The 23,121-nt window shown below is 36.2% G+C and overlaps 1 protein-coding gene across 1 annotated transcript in view; it reads left to right on the top strand.

Moving 5' to 3' along the window:
- LOC104079417 (SH3 and multiple ankyrin repeat domains protein 3-like) overlaps window positions 1-11,537 on the top strand; it is a gene marked incomplete at its 3' end in the record, with an annotated part of 174,546 nt that extends 163,009 nt beyond the window's left edge. The window contains exons 14-15 of the mRNA XM_009581451.1: window positions 9,710-9,792; window positions 11,413-11,537. Coding sequence (XP_009579746.1) covers window positions 9,710-9,792; window positions 11,413-11,537 — 208 coding nt within the window. The remainder of the gene's footprint in view (window positions 1-9,709; window positions 9,793-11,412) is intronic.
- Window positions 11,538-23,121: the final 11,584 nt, after the last annotated feature.

Genomic DNA, 23,121 nt, shown 5'->3' with positions numbered 1-23,121 from the left:
TTTCTTTTTACTAAAAGTGTGAATAGAGTGTATTATAGAAACACAAATCGAGAGATCGTGAGGAAGGTGGATATAATCCCCTGTATTACCATGGAATGTGCACATGCCAAAGCATGATGACAAAACTGTGCAAGAAGAAGGGAATACAGTGTACCGTGTTTTTCAGTAAGACAAGGAGCAAGTAGCGCAGCTTGGCTGGGGGCTGGTGGAGTACGCTGGGGAAGCACCAAATGTGCCTGTCCACCTCTTACACCCTTCTCTGCTTTTGGCCTTTGGCAGAGACAGGATGTTGTGCTCCAAGAACTGACACATGTCCAACCCAGCATGGTTGTGCATATGTTCCAGTGGCTCTCTCTAAGAAGGGAAGGAAAAAATTCAAAGTCCTGTCTGATGTATGCCACTCTGATATAAGCATAGAGATTGATTAGCTTTATGAACTAGTTCAGATGCTGCTTCAGCTGAAGAAAATCTTTTTTATTATTATATATAGTTATGTTTTTGTACACTCATACCATTATTTTAGATCTGGGTTTACTTCCCTGGTTCCACCTTTGTTATTTGACCTATTTGCTAACATTGAACACGTTCTTTTCCTTGTTAGCTGTGGTTGTCTGTGATAATACTGACCACCTTTAGCAAAAATATTTGGAGAATTATTGATTAAAAAAGAAAAACAGTCTTGTTATTAATAGCTATTATTATTATTACTTTTGTGTAAATACTTTATATGTTAAGATGCTTAGGGAGAAAATTCCTATTTCTGTGTGGTTTCGTGGCAATAGCAGGGGCTGGAACTGCAGCTGCTCTGGGGTAGAAAAATACAAACCTAAAAAGTAGGGTGGATAAATATTCTAGTTACCTAAACATATGTATGTGTTTGTAAAGTCTATTTGTTCAAGGCTCATAGTATGAGCAATGAATATTAATGTTTTCATAGTGCAGACTTAGATTGCTCAAATGCTTGATAATTACAACTGAAAATTGCTACTAAATATCAGGTAGAAGTGGAGTGTGGTGTAGCCCAAAATACTAATGTATTGATGGAACATCTGGATGAAATGGTTTGAAGGACTCTGCCTTCTAAAACCCTCATGTTCTATACTAGAAGGACACCTGCCTGAATGTGTCATGTTTAGTTTTTACTTTGTCATGTGTGGTACTTGAATTGACTATTTATTTTTAAAATACAAACGAAATTAATTAAGATAGAAGAATTAAGCTTTTATTTTTTTAATCCCACTTCACCAGTCTCCTCACCCCACCATGCTTTTTTGTTTTCTCCCTACCAGTGCAGATGCAAGAGAATAATAACATTTCTCCTAAAAAATACTATATACACTCATTGTATTGTGTGTATATATAATGTGTATATGTATTCATATACGGATATCCATATATGCATACATATGGGTACATATGTATCCCATATATATATATATATAGTGTGTATGTGTGTATATATATATATATAGGATCATGACCTTACGACTGATTTTTTTTTTCCTTCATATCAGGTTTCTGTATAATAAAAAATCAGGCTTTTACTGGATGATTTCTATTTCCAGGAAGTTGTTTGACTTCCTGTTTTGCTATATCAATATGTTACTTTAGTGGTTACAGTTTCAGCAACTTAAGGTGAAAACAGGGAAAAAACCAAAAGTAGTACTAGCCAAATCAATTGACTTGGGTATTATGTTAGGTTACCTACTCCCTTCTCCTACACACCGAAGAATATGATATTAAGTGTAATTAAAAGCTGGATAAAAGAGTGTGGACTGATATACATACATAGCGAGAGGAAGTTTCTCCTTGGTTCTACATAAAAAAATTGTGTAACTTCTTTGCATTTGTGTCATAAAATTTAATGTTTCTCTTTTAAAACCTGTATTTCTTTGTAATCTTTTATAGCATAAATTCATTGAAGTATGTAGCACTGTTACTTTCTTTAACATAGGTTGCTTCTTTATAATCATGGCTAGTCCTTTGGGCAACTCTGTCAATCACAAGGCTGGAAAAAGTAGTGCAATCTTTCTGATTTCCTAATTCTTATCGAATCACTTCATGACTGATTTTTTTTTTTTTTTTTTTGGTAACTTAGTGAAGAACTGTTCATTTTTGTACCAAGGGTATCAAGTATTCAAAATCCAATAGAGATGGCTTGATTACTTGTTTAAAAGTATGAACGAAACACCTTTGTAAGTGGAGGAAGTTATATGCCCTGTCAGGTTTTACTGTAGTCTGTAATTTCCTCACAATGCAATATAGACCTGTGCAATATAGGAATTAGGGAATATCTAAACGTCTTTTATGGCTTGTAACAGTTTGGCATATACCTTTTTCATCAACAAATGAATTTCAGTGGAAAATATGCAGCCTTGCTTTTCTCATGATCATAGATCTCTATGTGATGTTTACTGAACTCTAGAAACAGCATTGATAACAGGAGACCTGAAAGACAAATATATAGATATAGGAAGTACATAGGAGTATTGCTGAAGCATCCTCTCTTCTTTTCCCATTCCTTTACTTGGCCTGAGTGTAGCCAGCTGAGGGAGACCTGACTATGCTGAGTTAGCCATTCAGCCATGGAGGAAATGTAAACTTGGCTGAGGAGAAATTAGAATATGTCCTTTCTGTTGCAATTTGAAGGTATTTGCCACAAATAAAGCCAGAGGGCACAATAGTGCAAGGGTGGTGGTGTTGGTCTTTTTTTTCCTTCTGTTTTTTTTTTTTGCTTGAGTGCTAGCTGTGCCAGTAAGGCATTGACACACAACCAACTGTTGGAAGTGCTAGTAAAGTTGGAAGTGCTAGTAAAGATACTGTCATTGGATGCTGCAATTACCTTGAGAGTACTGTGAAGCTGGAATCCATAGGTAGTACTAAGCATTTTATTCCACGCTGCGTGTCCGCATGCAGCCCTGATTTTCTAATTGTTTTTTGGTGAAATAGCAAAATGACTTGGAGTCGCTGTCATTGTGAATGTCTGATGAAATGCTTATTTCCAGTGTAAGTATTTTGAAGACACTAAAGGGTATTTTGAGAACTGTATTGGCTTTTATGGATGGGCAGCTTTGTTACCTCCAAATATGACCTCTAATTTACCTAATTCAGTTTTAACAGTAAATATTGTACTGGTGTGAGAATTCTGCATGATGATAATGAAATCATTGTTTTGGGAAACAGCTCAACTTCAGCCTAACTCCACTTTATGTACAGTAGCTTCATGGAAGAAACTGTAGGCCTGGGCCCCAATACCCTATCTGAAGAAACAAGAAACAATTACATCTGTGAGTTCCTACAAACGATTTTGATGTTTTTGGGGGTAAGGAGAAGAAAGGGAAAAGTCAAACACTGCAAAGAAAGAAAGCAATGTTTTTACCTAGATACCCTATTGTGAGAATCTCTTGGCCTTAGATTCTGAAGAGCAGAAAGGATGGGTTTTTTGTTCTTCTATGTGAGTCTGTTCATCCCTTCTCTGTCATATTTTAATTCTTGTACTATCATTATATTCCATGGACTTCTATCTTCAGCTACCTAATAAGGAGTTTATCAACTTAAAGTTAACTGTTCTCCAGTATTTCTGTTCTAATGATAGGTTGTGTGTTCCTTGAGTATAATGTTGAGGTACTTATCAACAATCTATTTGACAATATTTTCTTACTGCCCTCCTCCCAAACATATCTTGCTATAAACTTCCAGATAAAGATACGTTCTAAAGGAAAATCATTTAGACTTGTCTTGTATGACTGAAATTATATTGGCAGGATTGATCAGTTGTACAGAGCAAGCGCTGTGCATGTGTTTTTTGACACAAGACAGGACAAAATATGTAATTGTATTTTTAATGAATATCTCCTGTAAGAGTATATTGTGCTAGAAAGCATTGCTAGAAAGTGGGAAGAAGTAGTTGAAAAAAACAAAATGTAGAAAATAAACACACATTCTGAAAAATGGTAAAACATGTTTCACCAAAACAGCTGGAAATCGTGATTGGTTATTTAATACGTTATGATAAGAAACTACAAAAAGATTCTATCAAAGGCAGTAGCACTGGGTTGTGAATTATTCGTTAGCATAATAACCTATTATTGTTCAAAGCTATATCATATATTTACCAAACAAGCACATTCTTAAGACAAATTGCATTGCAATGCAGGAAAGACATCATCATGTGAGGGAATGTCTGCATGTGATGGCAACATATTACAGAGAGGTTACTATGAGTTTGAAATTACGGTTGACTACATCTTGCTGTTTCTGTTTGGGTTGTAAGTGGGTTAGGTAAGGACCCATCTGTGTATTTTCCTATTCGCTGTGCAAAGAACCACACTCACTGGTGTAGCTAATACCTCTTGAACAAGTGATTGGTGTTCTGCATGTTACCAAAGAGCTGTGAAAGCTCTCTGTAAGACCTACAGCTGGATGATCAATGCCTGGGAAACTTGAGCAATCACATACAGAGGCTTCATTAATCTTGAAGGCCTTAATTACTAGGATTAGCCAATTTTCCTGGAGTCATTACGGTAGATGACTATAAATAGTAAGGTTAACCCCTTCCAGCAATGACATCAAAAATTTTTCCACTGGAAGTCTGTTATATCTTACAGTAAGATTTGCTGTAGACATCATTCCCATTTTATATAGTATCAGTACAGATAACTTCCCAAAAAAGGGAAATATTTGGAGAGAACATTCTTTATGTGCTTTTAACAGGGATTGACTGTTGGAACGTGCAGTAAAGACCTCCTCTCGAATAGATTTACAGAATGCCCTTCTATGGGCTTGAATGTAACCACCATAAATTGATTATCTTAGCCTGAAAGGAAAAAATGTGACTGCTTTCAGACATTGTATATAAATTTATGGAGTGGTTTAGGTATTGTTTTATTGCATCTGGCAAAGTATAAAAAAGGCATTTCCTTTATTGTTAGGCTGTGATTTGATCCTTCTAACGTGTAGCTAGCTGTGAATTCAGTAGGTCTTTCAAAAGGATTGAAATTGCAAGAGTACTGAGGAGAGGACATAAAAAAGTTCTGATGAAGAGACTTGGATTTACTTGGCCAACTGAAAGAAGTGAACTTGGAGAGAATAACTTCTCACTCAAGAATAGAACAAGCCATCTGACTGAAGGGTTTGTGGGCTTGAGAAGGCTACTTATTTGGTTGTAACTCAGGTTGTTTGAATCTCATGTGTGGTCTGTTAAATAACTTTTCTGCCTTGGGAGGCTGTAGTCCAGTTTGTTAAAGCTGAAACGGTTAGACCTAGATTACGTTTCTAGGGGATGCACGATTGGAGAGAATCATGAAAATAACTCCTATGTAAATTCAGTTTTACTCTGGAGAGATTGACAATATACCAAATAGCCATTTTTGTTTTCAGATAATGATGGTCATTTCCAGTGGGGTGTACTCTACGTTCTGTTTTTCAGATTGAAATCAGCAATGATACATGCAATACAAACTTGCCTAAATTTATTCTATGGTCCTGATAGTTTCCATCTCTGTAATTTAGTATTTTAACTTTTGGAGAAAGTCATGCTTTAAGATAGGGTGTAGTTATTCTAGTTGTGAAATGGAAGCTAGGTTTCATGGTTTTGCCTCCATCAGGAACCTGTGCTTCAACCTTTATTTTCTTCATAAAGGTCTTTATGAAGGACTTCATAATTGTACTTACTTCCTCAAGTATTGCCTTAATGGGCTGTTAGCAAAGTAGAAATTCTTGCTGTCTTGAAAAGTCTACACAAATGATGGTTGTTATGTTGAACATAACAGTGCTGAGTTCAAATCTCAGGTGTCTGACCATGGGTAAATCTCTTTATTTCCCTTTCTCCATTGGTAAGTCTGTAAAATTAGGGAAATTCTAACAGCTCTGCAAAGTTCTTCAGCCTTAAAGTGTTAGAGCAGCTACATGAACTGATGAATGAGTATGTTTTCTAATATTTAGTGTTTGCATAAAGCAAAAATGATTTTAGGCTGACTTTTATTTTGGCCTGAAGTTTTTCTATTTAAGATTGTACTTCATGCAGAAATATTCTACGCTTGATAGGATGTATTTTGCATTTAACTTTGTATGCAATGAATCTTGGACTTATACAGCCCAAAATCAAAGTAATGTGTGCCCTATTTAACTAATGAGCTATTGATTTTAAAATTACTCATTTTATTACCATAATATGGAACTAGTAATATTCTGAAATCTCATTTCTGAAGTGGATGATGTTTAATTTCAGTTTGAGATGGGACAGAAATGGACTTCAAGGATTTTACCTATTGAAATTTAGCATATCACAGATAGCAGGGACTCTTCAGCCTCATGTAGAGCCATACACTGTACTCAAAGCATCTGTGAAGAAATGCCTCTTCCTATTGCTTGAGCTCAGACCTCTGAACAGGCTTGTAACGTAGTGTCACCTTTATTTGTCACTAGTAGCTGTACCCTATATGCATTTTGTTGCTAAGTATTTACAACACCTTCGGGATCAAAGCAATGCTGCCAAGAAGGCTCATTGTGAGAAATTTTGACCTACTTTTACATTTGGCACCGCTTTGCCTGCCAGGACCAGGTAGACTGTGAACAGACCTTCAGCATGTCTTCAGTGAAGAGGTCCAGTCTGACATTGAGATAAGAGAACCCTATCATGGCAAAGCAAACAAAAAGCAATATTGCAAACAGTCAGAGGTTAAACTTCTTTTCCCTGCTTCTGGCCCCTTCTCTCGGGGATGCAAAGTGAGTTTGCTGGGAGAAGGGGTGTGGAGGTTGCAAGTTCACTTCATTTGTGTGTGCATGTTTGTTTTCCATCCTTTTCCTGCTGCTAGTTCTTAGCTCTGCAGCACTGGGTGTGTGTAAAGAATCAGTTTGCTTTCTGTGATTGCTTTAAACAACTTTAAACTGCTCATGCCATAAGAATATTGCAGGTCCCCTTCTCCTAGCAAGTAAATGAGAAGAAATGGCTACACGTCTTGATTTTTTCAAACCTACTTTTTTGCTTTACAGGCTGTGATGGAGTTTTCCTTATGTAGTACATCACTGAAACAGTATATTAGTAAGCTGTATTTGTCAAGTAATAGAGATCAGTTTGCGCATTTTGTTACCAAAAATCCATGTTGCACTTCTGCTTCCCTCCCCTTTCCTCTCCGCCTTGCATGTAAACCACAAAACTTTGTAAAATTTTGGCAGTTTAGTGTTCCCATTTTCAATGTCTGAATTGAAGTATAAAACTGTGTAGTTTATGCAATAAATGTGCTGTACATGAAAAGAAAATCATAGGTGGTTTTGATGGTTTTCATTCTTTTAATCTGAACAGTCGTAGACCTCTACATTAGGATGAAGTGAGCATAACTTGAAAATGCCTGTTCATTTCATGAGCTGACTGTGAAAGGAACCTAGATGGGGTTTTGTAGGTGTAGATGCCTAACGTTGATCAGCCAATTGATTCTGAGTTTTCTGAGCACTGCTTTTGGAACTTCAGCCTTCAGCTTTTTAAGGAGTGATATTATGAATTTGTTTGGTTTTATCAACAAAAATAAAAGAATCAGAGCAAGGTTTGATGAGGTACCTAGCTAATAGGCTTCCGAATTCTTTATATTAATGAATTGAGATGAGAGTAGGATTTGGGTAGGGGAGAGGAGGGGTTTTCTTTGAACCAAACACTTTCTATGATTAGGTTCTCAAAAGTAGCCTTCTAACTTCTATTAAGCTATTGATTGTTTACAAGGAAACTTTAAGGAAACGGGTTTTATTAATTTCACTGTGTATTAATAAAAATGCTGGAGACAGCTTTACTGTTGACTCTTCAGTGGATAAGTATGGAGCCCCACCTTGAAAATGTGGGTGGTAACAGGAAAAAAATAGGCCAGTATGCTTGTAGGTTCAGTCAGTTTCTGTACATTAGGACATGGATGGAGGGTGTCAGTGCTACAGTATGGGCTCTGAGGGTTGCATGTTCCATCCCACCCCAATATCCCTGAACAGGAGTGTGTTTGGCTTTCTCGAGAAACAGGCATTTTCTTATTATATCCTTTCCACAGCAAGGGTATTAATTGTAAGAGAAGGTAATGTCTGAACTATACAGTGAATGATAGTAAGTTGAGAGACAGTATTCAAAAGCTGTTGATACTTATGGAGGTCATCTGTTGCTTGGAAAGTCACCATTGTGGTAGTTTTAATTCTTGCATTATTCCATTCGATGGTATTTAAATACTTTGTAGTTTGGAAGACTTAATTCCATCATCACTTTAGCAGTAACATGAAGTTGCATCCCTCAGTTAGAGTTGGAAAGTCACCAAAAGGGTAGGCTGTGATACGTGAAAGATCTGGAGTTCGGAGGCTGTCCGTTGGTGTCCTGATACTAACATCCTTGTCTTTGTTCAGAGCTTTAAATAAAAAGGTCACACCAATTTTTCTTCAATTTGTTTCCTCCTCCCTGTCTGGATTATTAATGGCAGTGAAGCAGATCCGGTCTCTTGTATTGAATTGCTTTAGTGACTAGATTCTGTGCAAGACCAGTGGTAACAGTAGTTGGCTAGTAAAAAATTAAGAAAAGAAAAGAAAACTTGCTCATACAACCTAGCAGCGTGTTTTGCAGTGCTGACGATTCATGAATACTTAACCCCTGACACTGTCTTTATTCAGAGGAATGTCTTGCAACTTGTGCTGTGTAATGGTTTTATACTTAAAAGAGCATTCAAAATCTTTTTTTTTTCTTTTTTTACTTTGCGCTTATTTTTAGTAACCTAAAGGTTAATGAAAGACACTAAACAACTTAAGGCTTTTACAGATCATTCCCTGTGTATGAAAGGTCCCATTTTAATGTGGATTTTATGCATTTTCTTCATCTACCGTCTACTTTTTTCTTAGCCAATGACAGTAAGATTCCTAAGGCTACTTTCTCTTTAAGGACATACTGCTTACATAAATAGTCCTTTACACCATCTCCTTGTTTTATAATATTAATTGTTTATCAGAAGATGGGAAATATTCCTTAGAAATGTGTTTTCCTGATTGTGCATGCCTTGTTACTATTTCAATTATGCAGATTCTTGATGCTGTGGAAATTTGTGCTTGATGACGCCAAGGCAGCTGCACGTTGTTAGCATTGTAGGCTGTCAGATGATCATGTGGGATTCTTGCAGCATGCAACATTCAATAGGATTGAAAAAGGGCTTTTGATGCAAGGCATAGCTTTCAGAATATATTTGTGCCTTTTAGTTAGCTAATATAAAATCATAATTTATTATCTTTAAATTTAAAATGCTGCCTCATTTTTCTTCTGGTTGGTTTCATTTTGGCTTCACTAGAAGATGCATCTGGTACATCCACGATTGAGGAGTTTATTAATGATACTGTCGTTCAGTTCACTTACTTTTTTTCCTTTTAGAGTCCTAGCTAGCCCACAGATTACATGATCACATGTTCCTTCAGTCATTCATATAGAACACAAACCACCATGCATGATTTCTTCTTCTTTCTTTTTCCTCTCTGCCTTTTTTATTCCCTTTAAGTTGCTTTGTCATGTTCTCTTTTATCATTAAGCTTAGTCTTTGTCTTCCCCTCGCTACTATTTGTTCTATATTTTCCCATGCTTGCTTACTGCAATATTATTTGATTAACGGGCTGTGATGATGATGAACCTGCACACTGGAGGAGCAGCTACTACAGTGGTGATGAAGGGATGTAATAATGGTCGCTATCCTCGGAATTCTCTCTACAGTGACTGCATAATAGAAGAAAAGGCAGTGGTCCTGCAGAAAAAAGACAATGAAGGATTTGGATTTGTGCTCAGAGGGGCAAAAGGTATGTGCTTCTGTGTGTGTGTGTGTGTGTGTGTGTGTGATGTGCACTGGCATGAAGAAATTTATACATCTCTGAATATAAGCAGGAATTATTCTTGGTGCACTTGGTTGCTAGACAACAGGATTCTCTGTATGCTATACTACTCAGACGGATTTTAGTGGCTTCTGTCTGAAGCAGTTTGCATTTTTACATAGGAGAAGCACTGTATAATCATTTTGGGGGGAGAAAGTTTTGTCTGTATTTTTATTGTGTTGGTATATGTAATATTTTGTCATTAATCTGTTTTGTTATGCAGTTTACCTAACTATGGGAAACCTGCTTTCCTTATAAAACCTGCTTCTTTATTTCAAATGTCAGTGTATTTAAATAGGTCTACGAATAGAAATAGACAAGAGAGTGATGTTTTGTTTAAAATAGGTGTGGATCTTCTGCAAGGTGACATTGGTGCAGTTTTAGTATGAAAATATGATCTTTTTTTATATCTTCAGAAGCTGCACGTATGTTGCATGGCCTGTAGTGTGCTCATTTTAAAAACTGTTCATATGTTAAACTGCATGTTACTTTTCTGTAGACTAAAATCTCTAATAATGGCATTCTTAAGAGTTAAAAAAAGCATTCTATTGAATGCTTTGCTTTTTAACTTTCAGTCCAGTTTGCTCCTTTTGTATTAAAAAAATATATATATGATGGTATGTCCCATCTCTTGCTCCCCCTCATTTTACATGGGTTCTCCCTTGCCTTGCTTAAGCATGAAAATTATTCCATATCTTCATTCTTGGGACATCATTTTTGCTCTCCCTGTTCCCCCGCCCCCAACCCAATGCCACCATAGGTTTTCAGTGTTGTAAAAGCTTTTCTAATTTTAGCTAAATAAAAATCTTTGGAGTTCTACTAGGAAAGCCAATAGCACTACCTTTTAGCTAACCCATTGGCATGAGTTGTCTGTGCATCGAGCAGAGGTTACTCCCTCTGTGTAAGCCCAACAATTGTCCCCAGCTTTTCTCTGTAACAGTGAGGGCACCTCAGGTGAAAGACCCAAGGACTTTTCTGCTTGTACGTGTACATGACAGAGAGAGAGAGGGCTATTACAAGGCCTGCTGTGCCTCCTTTCCTAAAAAGTGATTTCTTCTGTTATCTTCTTTGTAATATACATCTCAATCTAGGAGAAAAATTCAGTTTGATCTTTTTCATCCTTTCCCACTTACCCCATCCCCCCAGTTTGGCTGGATGCTCTCTTCTGGCTACAGTACATAATTCATTTCCAGTTGGACATTTCCAGAGTTACAAGCATTTTGCCAGGCATACAAAAGGGTTACTTGAACTAATACTGAATATCCTGGAATACTCAGAATCCAGCTGTTGCTTCATACAGCTTGGTTTGGTTTGTGTCAGTAAAGAAGCATGTATTTTTCTCGCTGAATTGAAGACCTGTGGATTGCTATTGCAGAGAGATTGCACTCTCTTCCCAGCATCTCGATATCCTCTGAGGCAGTCCTCTTACTTTTAGCACCCACCATTTTTTAACCATCAATTTGAATGGCCAATAGTAGGCCTTTAGTCAAGTGGTATTTGCAAGCACTCCATAACTTTCTTTTTTTCATGTGGTATTTATTTTTAAAGCTGACACACCAATTGAAGAATTCACCCCAACTCCAGCCTTTCCTGCTTTGCAGTACTTGGAATCTGTGGATGAAGGGGGAGTAGCATGGCAAGCTGGCCTGAGAACTGGAGACTTTTTGATCGAGGTAGGACATGCCAAAATTTGATTCTCAGTGCTCTGTTGGGGAAATAATGATGTTCCCTTTGTAGAATTTACTTTGGAAAAAGTGTGTGATGCTTCTGAACAGCAAGTTCAGTGGACTAACACCAACAGTGTACTTCACTTTATCTATTTTAAAATCTCATGCAGCATTTAGGAAAGCAGTTAACATTCACATCAACATTAAAAATGTTCAGGTTGGCTGGGAATTTTCTATTTGTTCTTTTTGTTGTACAAATACGCTATGAGAGAAATTTGGCTGGTTTTATTCTTTGCATTATCGAATTGAAATTTAGATTAACTTCAATATTTATTGTAGGCTATCGATTCTGTGGTCTTCTAAATATTTTTACGGAGTCACCAAAATTGCTGACTTTTTATGCAACTATTTCTGCAATCAAATATCAGTGGTCTAGTGCTGTTTAGAAATCATGGAGAAAAAAGCAAATTACTTTGGCTTGAAATTAAATATTTCCAACAGTGCACTGTTAAATACAATCATACAAAAAATAAGCAATGGATGTTATTATCGCCATATAAATTACTTTGTAAAAAGGGTGTATTTAAATACTGTCTTCATTCATACCAAAAATGTCTTCACATTCTATATTTGGAGGATTTTTTGTTGGTATTTTAGGTTTTGTTGAAATAGTTGGTACTCCCAGTGTTACTGGGCAGTTTGCAACAAAATCATGATTTGGGATTTTCTTCCTCTTCCCCCCACAACCTTTTCATGACCAACAAAGCAATGCTGTGATGCTGTGAAACTAGGTATTTGAAAATAGGTCTTTCAGGATGGATCGACCAAGTCTTGTCTGCAAGATCTGTTGATGTTATTTTACTTTTTCTTCTTCGGGGACGTATGTGTGTTGTTAAAGTATTTACTGGTGCTACAACATCTATTTCTGCAGAGCTGGCCTTTGCATTCGGGAGAGGATATAATATGCAGCTTTTATTTGTTGTGTGCATTGAACTCCCGTGGTGATTTAATTTAAACAGTTCCATCGCTTCTTCACATTGTGACAACAGAAGAACAGGCTTTGCAGACTACTAAATAGTAAATAGATGTGCATTTTTATCTATGCCTTCAAAGTACATTTTTCTTACTGTTTGTTTACTTAAGAATAAGCATTTAGGAAACTATTAAACAATAGCTTACAAATTGTACTGATATGTACTCTGTGCAAGGACACTTTCAAAACTATGATTACTGACCTTAGGTGTTTTTTTTTTTAAACAATGCTTTATTTTTAGAAGTTGATTTCTTGTTAGGCTTTTAATCTGTAGGAAGTATGAATAGTCTGTACTGGCTTATTTCACAGATAGATTTGATGATGAATAATGTGTAATTTAGTGGAGAGGATTACAGAATGGTAACTATGCATATGGATTTTTTCAAGATCTCTGAAGGGAGGTGAGAAGTCTGGGTAACTGATTCTGCACAATGCTTTACTGGTTTTCTGGCAAATGAAAGAAGAATTATAATTAATTGTCCAGACAATTTACTCCTAGCCTTAGCTTAGAAGAGCAGTTAAACATGCACACGCATTGCTGAATCAGGACATTAATCCATACTCTACACAGTCCAGCATGTTTGTAATTAATTCTGAAAGAAGCAGTTGTTACATGCAAATCAAATCCATTTCTGTGTAATTTCTGTTATATTCATTGGGGTTATTCTGTTCTGAATTTTGCAGCTTAATTAAGAGGATATGATAATCCTGAGAAATTACAACTTTGCAGTTGTTGAAGACTTTTATGTTGGAGAAAGGCAGGGTTTTTTTCTGTTTTAAGAACTACATGTGCAGTGCACAATACTCTCTAGCTATAGAAAGCCGTCTTTGAAGAGATTTACACTGATGCAAAAGATTCTGCTGTTGAAATATAAATGACTGGTCCACCTGCACTTCTCGGAATGCCAAGCTACTTTATTTCTTGTGTTGAACCGAGAGGAGCTAAATGTACTATACATTGCAGTGAGTGGTTATCATAACTGGTGTAGTTAGTCTGTCTTGTTGGTAAATGATTTCTCCCATGACTTTAAAGTTTATGCTGCTCTGTGTAAGTGCCACCTCAACCATTTGTAAGTAATATAATGCATTCATCATAAATGTCACATGAATAATAAAAGAGTTAATGGGCAACTAGGATCCTAATTAGTCCCATTTATAACACTTGCAGCAGGCGTCAGGCTTTAGGGAAGTGAGAGTCCAGTTTGGCAGAGGGCAAAATGCAAGGGAGAGCCGATGTTTCGCTCTTGCTCAAGGTTGTTCGGTGGCTTGGGGTCACGGAGATAAGGGGAACCTTTTCCCTTACTCCTCACTATAGAATGACAAGTTTGACAGGTTAATAGATCCTTTTCTTGGAAGCAGGAGAGATCATGAGGGTAGGTGAAGAGAAGGCATCATTTCTTCACGTGTAATTATGGTCTCTGGATCTTCTGAAGGGGGTAAAACTTCAGTATCAGCTACTGAGCATAACTAAAGTAGTTCAACATTGAAGATGATGTGTGTTGAGCAGAACAAATAAAAGATCTATACAGAAAAGGAAGAAAAGGTGCTGTCTTGCTTCAGCAGGTAAACAGAATAGCTATTAGCTGGAACAGGGTTGGCACAGTTCTGACTGAGTTTTTATCAAGTTTGCAGTTTTTCTGAAAAGCCATGTGATACTGATTTGTCCAACCTGTACAATTAATTTTAACATACGACTTCAGAGATTAATGTTAAACTTGCCTGTGGAAATAGTGCTCACAGACTCTTCATTGACATTTCTGACAATATATGTTTTTTCTCCTTGATTCAATATAAAAATTTTGTGATAAAAATTGTAATGTGTGCAGTGGCTTTTCTGGATAGAGCACAAATAAAATGTATTGGAAAAGCGCATGAGTAGTTTTAGAGCTGAAACTGTTAGCTAGAGGCAGCTGTCATTATATGTGGATTTTCATAAGCAATTCCATGGTTGCCGATTCATGTGATTTTTCTTAGCTTTGATAAACAATCAGAAATGGAGTATGTTTATGAATTCGTTGTTATAACTGAAAGAGATTATATAGCTTGCCCTATTTGCTATTTTTTACATTTTTGATCGATGTTTTCTTGAATCTTGGTATCTGCCCAATTAAAAAGACAGATAAAAGTAAAACAACATATTAGTGCAAGTGCTATCCAACCTAAAAATTACGATTTCCATTAGAAGGGGATTTAAAAAACTGCAACCATCATTAATGTATACACCAATGCTAAAGCCATTGTAGGTCATTGTTAATTCATCAGAGTGCCGGGATTTCTATAGTACACCTGCTGAAGTTTGTAAATGCTTGATCAGAAAAAATCAAACCACAACATGATTTGATTTGTTACTTGAAATATTTGCAAGAAAGAAATGTATTAGCTCTGACTCTAAATCTCTGTGAATAATCTTGACATGCCTAACCCTTCTTTACCTTTGTTTAGTTTAGTTGTCAAACTAAGCATAAATAGAGGAACAATTGAATACTACCATTCAGAGTGTGCTGCCTTACAACTTGACTTAAAGAATTCTTTAAGTTGGGGTTGTGTTTTCTTTTGAGATTTGCTTTGATGACGTATACAAGTATAACCATCTTTATATAAAGAGATCCATTAAAGTGGAAGAGGTTTTTTAACTCGGAATAGTTTTTTTGTTTTTTTTTTTTTAGTATAGTAGGATATAGAGTATCTTACTAAATTAAAACCCAGTGGATTATTAACTATTTGTTATTGTTGTACCCATAGTGTGCAGCTGTTTTGCAGGTGTTGCGTGATGTGATGTGATGTGTGTGGGTTTTTCATCTGCCACAGAGCATATCTCATATCAAATAAGAATGTTATAATATCAATACTTAGAAAGTGAAACTAATTCTGCATACTTTACCAGAATAATGCATTTGTTCTCTAAATGAGGCATTGCAGTTTGCATTATTGTACCATAAAATCACTTATTTTTCCAGGTAAATTGAAATGTTATTGTCTTCAGAATAGGATGGCTGCTTATTTACATTCCAGTTGAAGTATAAACTAGATAAAAGCAGTGTATTATCCATTTGAAAAAAAAAAGAAAAAAGAAAAAAAAAAAAAGGCAAAATTCAAGGTTTGATTTGAGAATCAAAACCAGAGATTGTAACAGAAGAAATCTCTCATCATTTTGCTGCAGAACAGTTCAGTTGGTACATATACTAAAACATGCAAAATGGTCTGTAGTATAACTCCCTGTATTTCTTTATCCTCAAGGGCTTATAGAATTTACTAGTACAAACTTTTCTTCAAGTAGTGATAGGTGGAAACTAGACATCATTTTATTACAGACAGTATTATTTTATCATTGTATTAGATAAAGATAGCTGTCCTTTGACTGTATGTAGGAAGTAGCAATAAGCATTTAGGGAGACATTTAAAATATCTGGAATATTTTTTTAAAAAAATACACACGTACACACACAAGTAACTTTAGGTTCTTATTTAGCAATAGGTTAGATTTTTGTTTTATTCCAGTAAACACTTTATACAAACTTCAAAACTGATCTGGAAAGCAAGCTTTTAACTTTATTGTTGTTACTTAAACTATAGTCATTATGAATATTTTTGGCAGGCATAGCAATGTTATATCTTACATTTGTATTCAATGGCTGGATGAATTAGTGGTTTTACAAAGCCATCTGTTAATGATTTAAATCCTTTCAGCAACAGAGAAACCTTCCCATCCTTAGGTAATCTTCATTAATTGCCCTGTGGCTGAGTTTTCTCTTATTCTTATTGTGAACCTCGCTAGCTTCTGCCACCAGATATAAATCTAAATATTTTTTTTTTCCAGGCAGCTACATAGGGACCATGATATTTTTTCTCTCTTGGAAATAAACTGAGGCTTTGTTAGTGTCTTTGTAATAACATGGATTATCACATTGCAATTTTTTGCGGTTGTTTTCTGAAAGTTTGTTCATATCCTCCCAAACGTGTGGATGCCAGCTCGATGCAGTACTTAGTAAGAGCCTCCCTAATATTGTGTGTAGGAGGAACAAATTAAAACCAACAATATTCTTACATTTTTGTATGCTGTCTTTACCTCTCACACTTAGGGCCATTTGGTGGACCGAAAGAGTAAGGTCCACCCTAGTTCACTGCCTTGCATTAGGGGTTTTTTGTTGCCAATTTGGCTGCTTCTCCTGTCCATGCGGTGAGCCTCCCCTTTTGCATGCGAAGCAGGAGAACGGCCAGGCTCATTGCGACGTGCTCTGAGCTGTTCGGTTCCTAGACAGCATCTAGTTCGGGTTTTGGTTCAACTATACAACAATATTCTTGCATCTTTTTAATGATGAAAGATTTACCAAAATTGCAAGAGTACTGCAATGTTTCAGCATATATATGTATATATATGTAATATATACTGAAAGTTTGTGTGTGTGCACGTATGTACACATTGTTATTGTAAGGGTAGCAAGGCTCTCGCTAACCTGCAAGTCTGAGGTATAGCAGATCTTGCACATCTAGACTGGGCACCAGTATTTTTAAATCTGTGTATTTAATTGATACATAGTTTGATTCAACCAACTGCTAGAGGCAAAAGTTAATTCCTGTTTACCAGTTAGTCATAATCCTTTTGGTGACATCTGAATATAATGTCTATTAAGCACAAGCGTGCCCCTGATACTTCTTAAAATGAAAGTTGTCAACTTTCATTTCCTAATGAAAGTTAGGAAGGAACTTTCATTCCTTCCTAAAATGAAAGAAGGAAACTTTCTTCCTGTTTTGATTTTGAAATTCTTCTGCTTAAGCATAACTACAGATGTATTGGAGAAGTGGGACAACGGGGTCTTGGAAAAAGAGCAGCCCTGGTACAAGTGTTGAACAGTCTGGTGTATCTGCGCAATCTCTGACCAAGTGGATTCATTTTTCACTTGACAGAAAAGTATTTTGCTTTCTTCCTACTTAAACTCAGTGAATGAGGATCTGGGGTTTTTTTCCTTAATTTATGTTTTCAGGGGGTGATGGCAGCTGAATGATATTACTGTTCCTTCAAAGTGCTTTGGATCCGCACAAAAGCACTGTAGAAAAATTACAACTATTTTTGATTGTTCTTTTTATTTGTTTAAATGCAGCCTCTAACCTGTAGGAAGTGACGGTATTCCAAATGTGCTCAGTATGATCATAAAAAAGATGGACCAATCTTGTTTAATTCTAAAAATGCATTAATAAGGCTGTTACCTTTTTGGCATAAATGGAAACGGGCAGACAAAAAAGAACTTGGTTCCTACAAGAGCTCACTTATTCATGCCTAAGCAAATAATATGCTTTAAAATAAGACTGAAAAGCAGACAAAAATGAAATCACTTTGCTCTTGTGAGACATACAAAACCAGGCTGTGAGCAAAACTGGGAAGTGTTTTCCTTTAGCCTTGATTCTACATGAGGTGTATACTGGGCTTGTAATCCCAAGGTGCAAGAGAAAATGGTGGTATTTATCTGATTTCCCAGAAATGTAACAAGTACCAATTTGATACTGAGAACTGATTTTTATGCTTCTTTGAGAGGAGGATTTGGAAGGAATTTTGGTGATAATGGCAGCAACAGTCAAAACTAGCTCTGTGTCCATTCAGTTCTCTATTATCAGTTTTAAGGCATTTTGACCTAGATCCACAGTATTTTTAAGAGAAGTTTGCTAACATTTCTATTCTGAGGGATTCTGCCAAAGCTCATGGGACTGTGTGTGGAGTGTCGAGCTATCCATAGGGAGCTTTTTGACTTCTTGTGAATATGAAAACCAATATTTCCCTGACGTCCTTCTACAAAATCCTCTAAAAATAGCAAATTGGTTTAAAGATATGCTGCTTATAATAAATAGCCAGTTCTTGGCCACCTAGAAGCCATACAGTGGCATCCAGCCACCTTGGCCATACAGTGTTTTACATAAAGCACAGCTATGGATAGTCTTCACTCTTGCAGACATCTGTCTATCTCTGTTTGAATAATACAACTCTTCCATTTCTAGCTCTTAGATGTTGTGGTTAGGTATTAAGACTCATAACACCGTATAAATAAATGTCGTTTTTAAGGTATAGTTCAGAGATTTCCAGAAGACATTATATTAAAATTAATTTCTCTGAAGCCTGTTGGCTTTTTTTAGTCTCTTGATACTATGGAAACCTGGTTGCCGGAATGGAGCTATATGAAAAACAGTACTTGTGTCTGGTATTTTAGGGGAGAAAATACAATTTCTTTTAATTGCGGGATGTTGCTACAAACCTACAAAATTACAGGTGAAGGAAAAGAGATAAGTTGTTTTAAATGGTGGAGAATTAACTGACAAATTCCTATGGTTGAGTGCTGCAGTAGAACTATCTAATACCTGGAATTTTTCTTTTTCTTTTTTTTTTTCTTTTTCCTTTTTTCGGGAGGTGTAAGCATCTTACAAGCAGGAGAAATACTATAACATGGAGTTGCATGTGTGTGTACATGTTTTTTTATTTTATTGATTTATTGATTTTTCTCATTCTGAGACTGGCAATCAATTTGTGTGATGCTGAAAAGCTAAGTTCACCGGCTAGTTGTGTTTCATGAACCACAAATCTGTCCAGGGTTAAAAGGAACTTGTTTGACATCTGATAATCACATGCTTCACGAGCAGTAACCTTACCCTCTCTTCCCACCCAAAATTTCTAGTTTTCTGGAGAAATAGCTTCATTCACTTCATTCTCAAACTATGCAAATACATCTTTGCTATCAGCTCCAAATCTGAAAAAGCAAATGAAAACTCTAGAACTTGACATGTAGTCTATTCATTTAGTTTTCTTGGTAGGTTTTCCTGAAAATCATAATCTTTTAACCTATACTGTGGAATGGGGTTCCTAAACTGTTCTGGATGTTTCAGAGGGATTAGATAAATCACTGCATGTTGGTATACAGAACAGGCTCCCCACTGCTTTGTGTGGGTGCTAGTAACTGCAGAAACATTCTTGATTTAGGGAAATTCTGAACTTTTGAATCTGATCTAGCAGAAGCTCTGCATTCCTTTAGTTATTATTTCTTTTGCATTTAATTTCATTTTTTTTATGTGTCCTCTATAGAAAGAGTGGCTGTGGGTTCAGATTTAATCCATGAATTACTTAAGAAAGCAAGAGAAGGCTTCCTTCCCTGTTCCTTTTCTCATCCTGCTATGGCTGTAGATATAAGAAAAAATCACAAACTTCTAACCTACCTCTCAGTCTAATTCGGGTCCTTACACAACGTTAGGGTATGTGCGAACAATATAGGGATTTATCTTCTATAATAGAAAATAGAAGTGATCAAAAACAGGACACACAATGCAACATAGTTTGACAAATGATCTAGTGAAAAGCTTGCTGATTTTAATAGATGGGAACGTTCAGTGTCGCAGGTGTGCTAAGCTTGATCACAGTAAGTGGGTGGTCATCCCTCTCGGAGAGCTGCTGTGCTCCTCTGAAGTTATTGTACAACTATGCAGGAGACCAGTGAGAGAGAAGGTAGTGACAAAAGATGGCTTTCCAAGGAATCCCTGCCTTCTTGTGTTCTGCTACATTCAAAGCATTTCCTACGGCTTGTAACTGTGGGACTCAGCAAATTTCTCTAATGAAGAAACTGAAATAGACTTTAAATCAGTCAGATTAGAAATAACATTTTATATCCTATTGTAATACTGATATGAATCTTTTCAGAGACTCTTGTGTATAATAATAGAGAATAATAATCCTTTATCTCTACTACTACATTTTTGCGTCATATATTCCGGCAGTAATTTGAGGAGCTGGATTTCTAGTTCTCCTCATCTTGTGGAACAAAATTTTCACTTGTTACAAAAACATTATTTCTTCGTGGTGAGAGTTCTGCCTGTCAGTTTTCAAAATAGGAACTCCTGGATAGTCGTCTTTCTGTTATGGGGTGCTGGATGTGGTTGGACTTGAAGGTCTCTGAAGGCTTTGCTGATCAGGGCACTGAAAATTGTCCTAGCAAATACATCAAAGGTTTAATGGAGTTTTTCAAGAATGGGTAAATAGGGTGATAGGATAAAAGTAGGTAGCTAAACGTATCTTTGCTGATGAAGAGAAAATTTAAAAGCGTGTATGTACATATAAAAGAAGTCATGGAAGAGTTTATTTACAACCTAGAAGAAAAAGGGTTGATTCTGGACAAATATCATGGTTGTTTAAGTACTCACTGGAATAAAGAAGAGAGTTAAGAGAGAATCATGACAATCCTGGGCAGAGTAAGTCGTTGCAGAGATAAAGTTCACTATGAAAGACCCATGATGTACTAGTTTAATAGTTGCTAAAGAATTGGCATTAAAGATGGCAGAAAAACTTTTTTATAAAGACTCGGCTTGGACTTGCACTGATGTCATATAACAAAATATTGTAACCTTGCATGTATTTGATGTCAGCCTACATGCTAAAATAGGTGAGGAAATGTGTGAAGCTCATGCTTTGTACTCCCAAAAGCAGATCTACGAGGCAGATACCAAAGTCCTGTGTTAACTATGTTGTATTTTCTTTTAAAGAAATACAAGCTGCAAAATCAAAGAATCCTTTTTCTTTTTTAATTCACAATATAAATCTCTTTAGTATTTTTATTGCAATTCTTTTTTTTAGAATTGTTCTAACAGGTTTCGAACAACTGCTATTGTTTTTAATGGAATCAACCTGTGGCTTGGCTTTTCAGCACTAGGTAGATTTGTGTGAGGCAGTAGTCATTGTTGATAGACTTGTAAGTTGTTAACAGTGCATTTGGTATATTTATTTACACTGAGGGTTATTATGACTCACTTTAACTGCTAAATTAAAGAGAGAACTGTTTTTAAATGACCAGCAAAACATTTATTGTAAGTATTAAAGTTTCTTGTTAGTTTTTTATATCTAAATATGCTTTATTGACTGTGCCTGTTATGGAGCTGGCTTTTACAAAAAACGTACAGATTGGGGACTGAATTTAAGATGTGTTTTGTCTTTGAGTAGGTATTTGGTTCCCATAATTCCCTGTGCATTTTTAGAATCTGTTTGAGATATTTTAATAGAAACCAAGTGTGCACCTTACAAATTGATTGTTCTTCAGAGCTGGAAATTATGTAGGTACCTAGTGTCCAAGAATCAAAGACTAGGATTATTCATCCCCAAATCTCATTTTTCTGCAACTTTTTTTCCATTTCTTCTCCCTATCCCACACAAACCTCTTCAGAAGTGCTGTTCAGTTCTTTCGTCCTTTTGCTTCTTTCTTACAGTGTGGGCCCAGCTCTGGGTGCCTGAATTTGTCCCGTTGGGTCTCCCGAAGGTGTACAGCTGTGTTCTGTTGTGCTTACATAGCATATTGATCAAGGTAGTTTTCTCTAGATAAGTCTTGGTCCACCTGTAAAGGTGTTGGAACCTCAGTATTGAGACCAGATGCTTCTCTTTGGCAGCTCTGAAGTTAAGGAAACTGCCCATGTCTCGCCTAATAGCCAATAATGCAAAATGGGGCTACTGCTACCATTTTAAGACCAGAACATGATATCCTTACAAAGTAGTTGGGATAACTTGCAGCATTTTAGAGTTCTGTGAGGCAGAATTCCAGCTCTCTGTGTTAATTGTAATTGCCTTATCCAAGTGTTCATGTTTCAGCTGGTTTACTGGAAGTGGAAACATGGGATTCAAAACTTTCCCATGATGGGTAAATACTCTGATGGCTACATGTGATGGCTGGATCCTCTATGAACTATTCAAATGCACCTTATCTAGCTACATTAAATCTTGTAATTTAGGCACTGACTTTTTTTTTCCTTCCCTTCTTCAAGAGAGATTGAAATGAAAGCTAGATTCATTTCGTATAGATTAAGATGTATTAATGTTAAAGTTGACTGTCACTGGTATAGAAAGGCTGTTTAGGCAGATTTTTCCATCTCTGAAGGGGTTATGTAGTTGATAAGTTCTTGTGTTTAGCAGTAGAAAACAGGAAGGGTTTGGTACATAAAGAGTATGAACTGGTACAATATGTTACACTGCTGTAAAACTCATCAAGAATACCTTTTGCAATAAGTGAAATTCCTCCTTCATTTGCATACTAACTCATATCTAATTGCTAGATTACTATTTAAACATCAGCTTGCCTCTCTCTTAATTTAAAAATATTTGATATTTTAAGTAGTTTTATATATTCTGTTTTGCTGCTTTTATTGTACAAATGAATGTCATTAATCCAATTTAAATTTTTTCACATTTAATTCTAAAGACCTTTTGATGTAGTGAGGTGTAAAAGTTGTTTAATTTTTATTTTTTTTTAGTGATGATCTTATATGCAAAAATGATGCTGCTAGGCAATTACCCACCCAGAGAGTTTTCAACACAGTTACTCATAATAAACACCAGATCAGTGACATGACGACAGTTTTCGGTAGATGCATGATTCCATTCTAAGGATTGACTTTCAAATTGGCATGATTGTGCAAGTCCACATTCTAGAAAAATCTGTTTATTTATAGGAGAGAAGCATATAAAACTAGATGAAGAAAGATACTAGAATTAAGGTGAACCCACTTGCAGGGTTACAACTTCTGCGGCTCGGTCAGCAGAACAGA

This window comes from Fulmarus glacialis, unplaced genomic scaffold (genome assembly GCF_000690835.1).
Source record: "Fulmarus glacialis isolate BGI_N327 unplaced genomic scaffold, ASM69083v1 scaffold3517, whole genome shotgun sequence".
In the NCBI taxonomy this organism is placed as follows: domain Eukaryota; kingdom Metazoa; phylum Chordata; class Aves; order Procellariiformes; family Procellariidae; genus Fulmarus; species Fulmarus glacialis.
The sequence above is the reverse complement of the archived record's forward strand: the minus strand, read 5'-3'. Positions and strand labels throughout refer to the sequence as shown.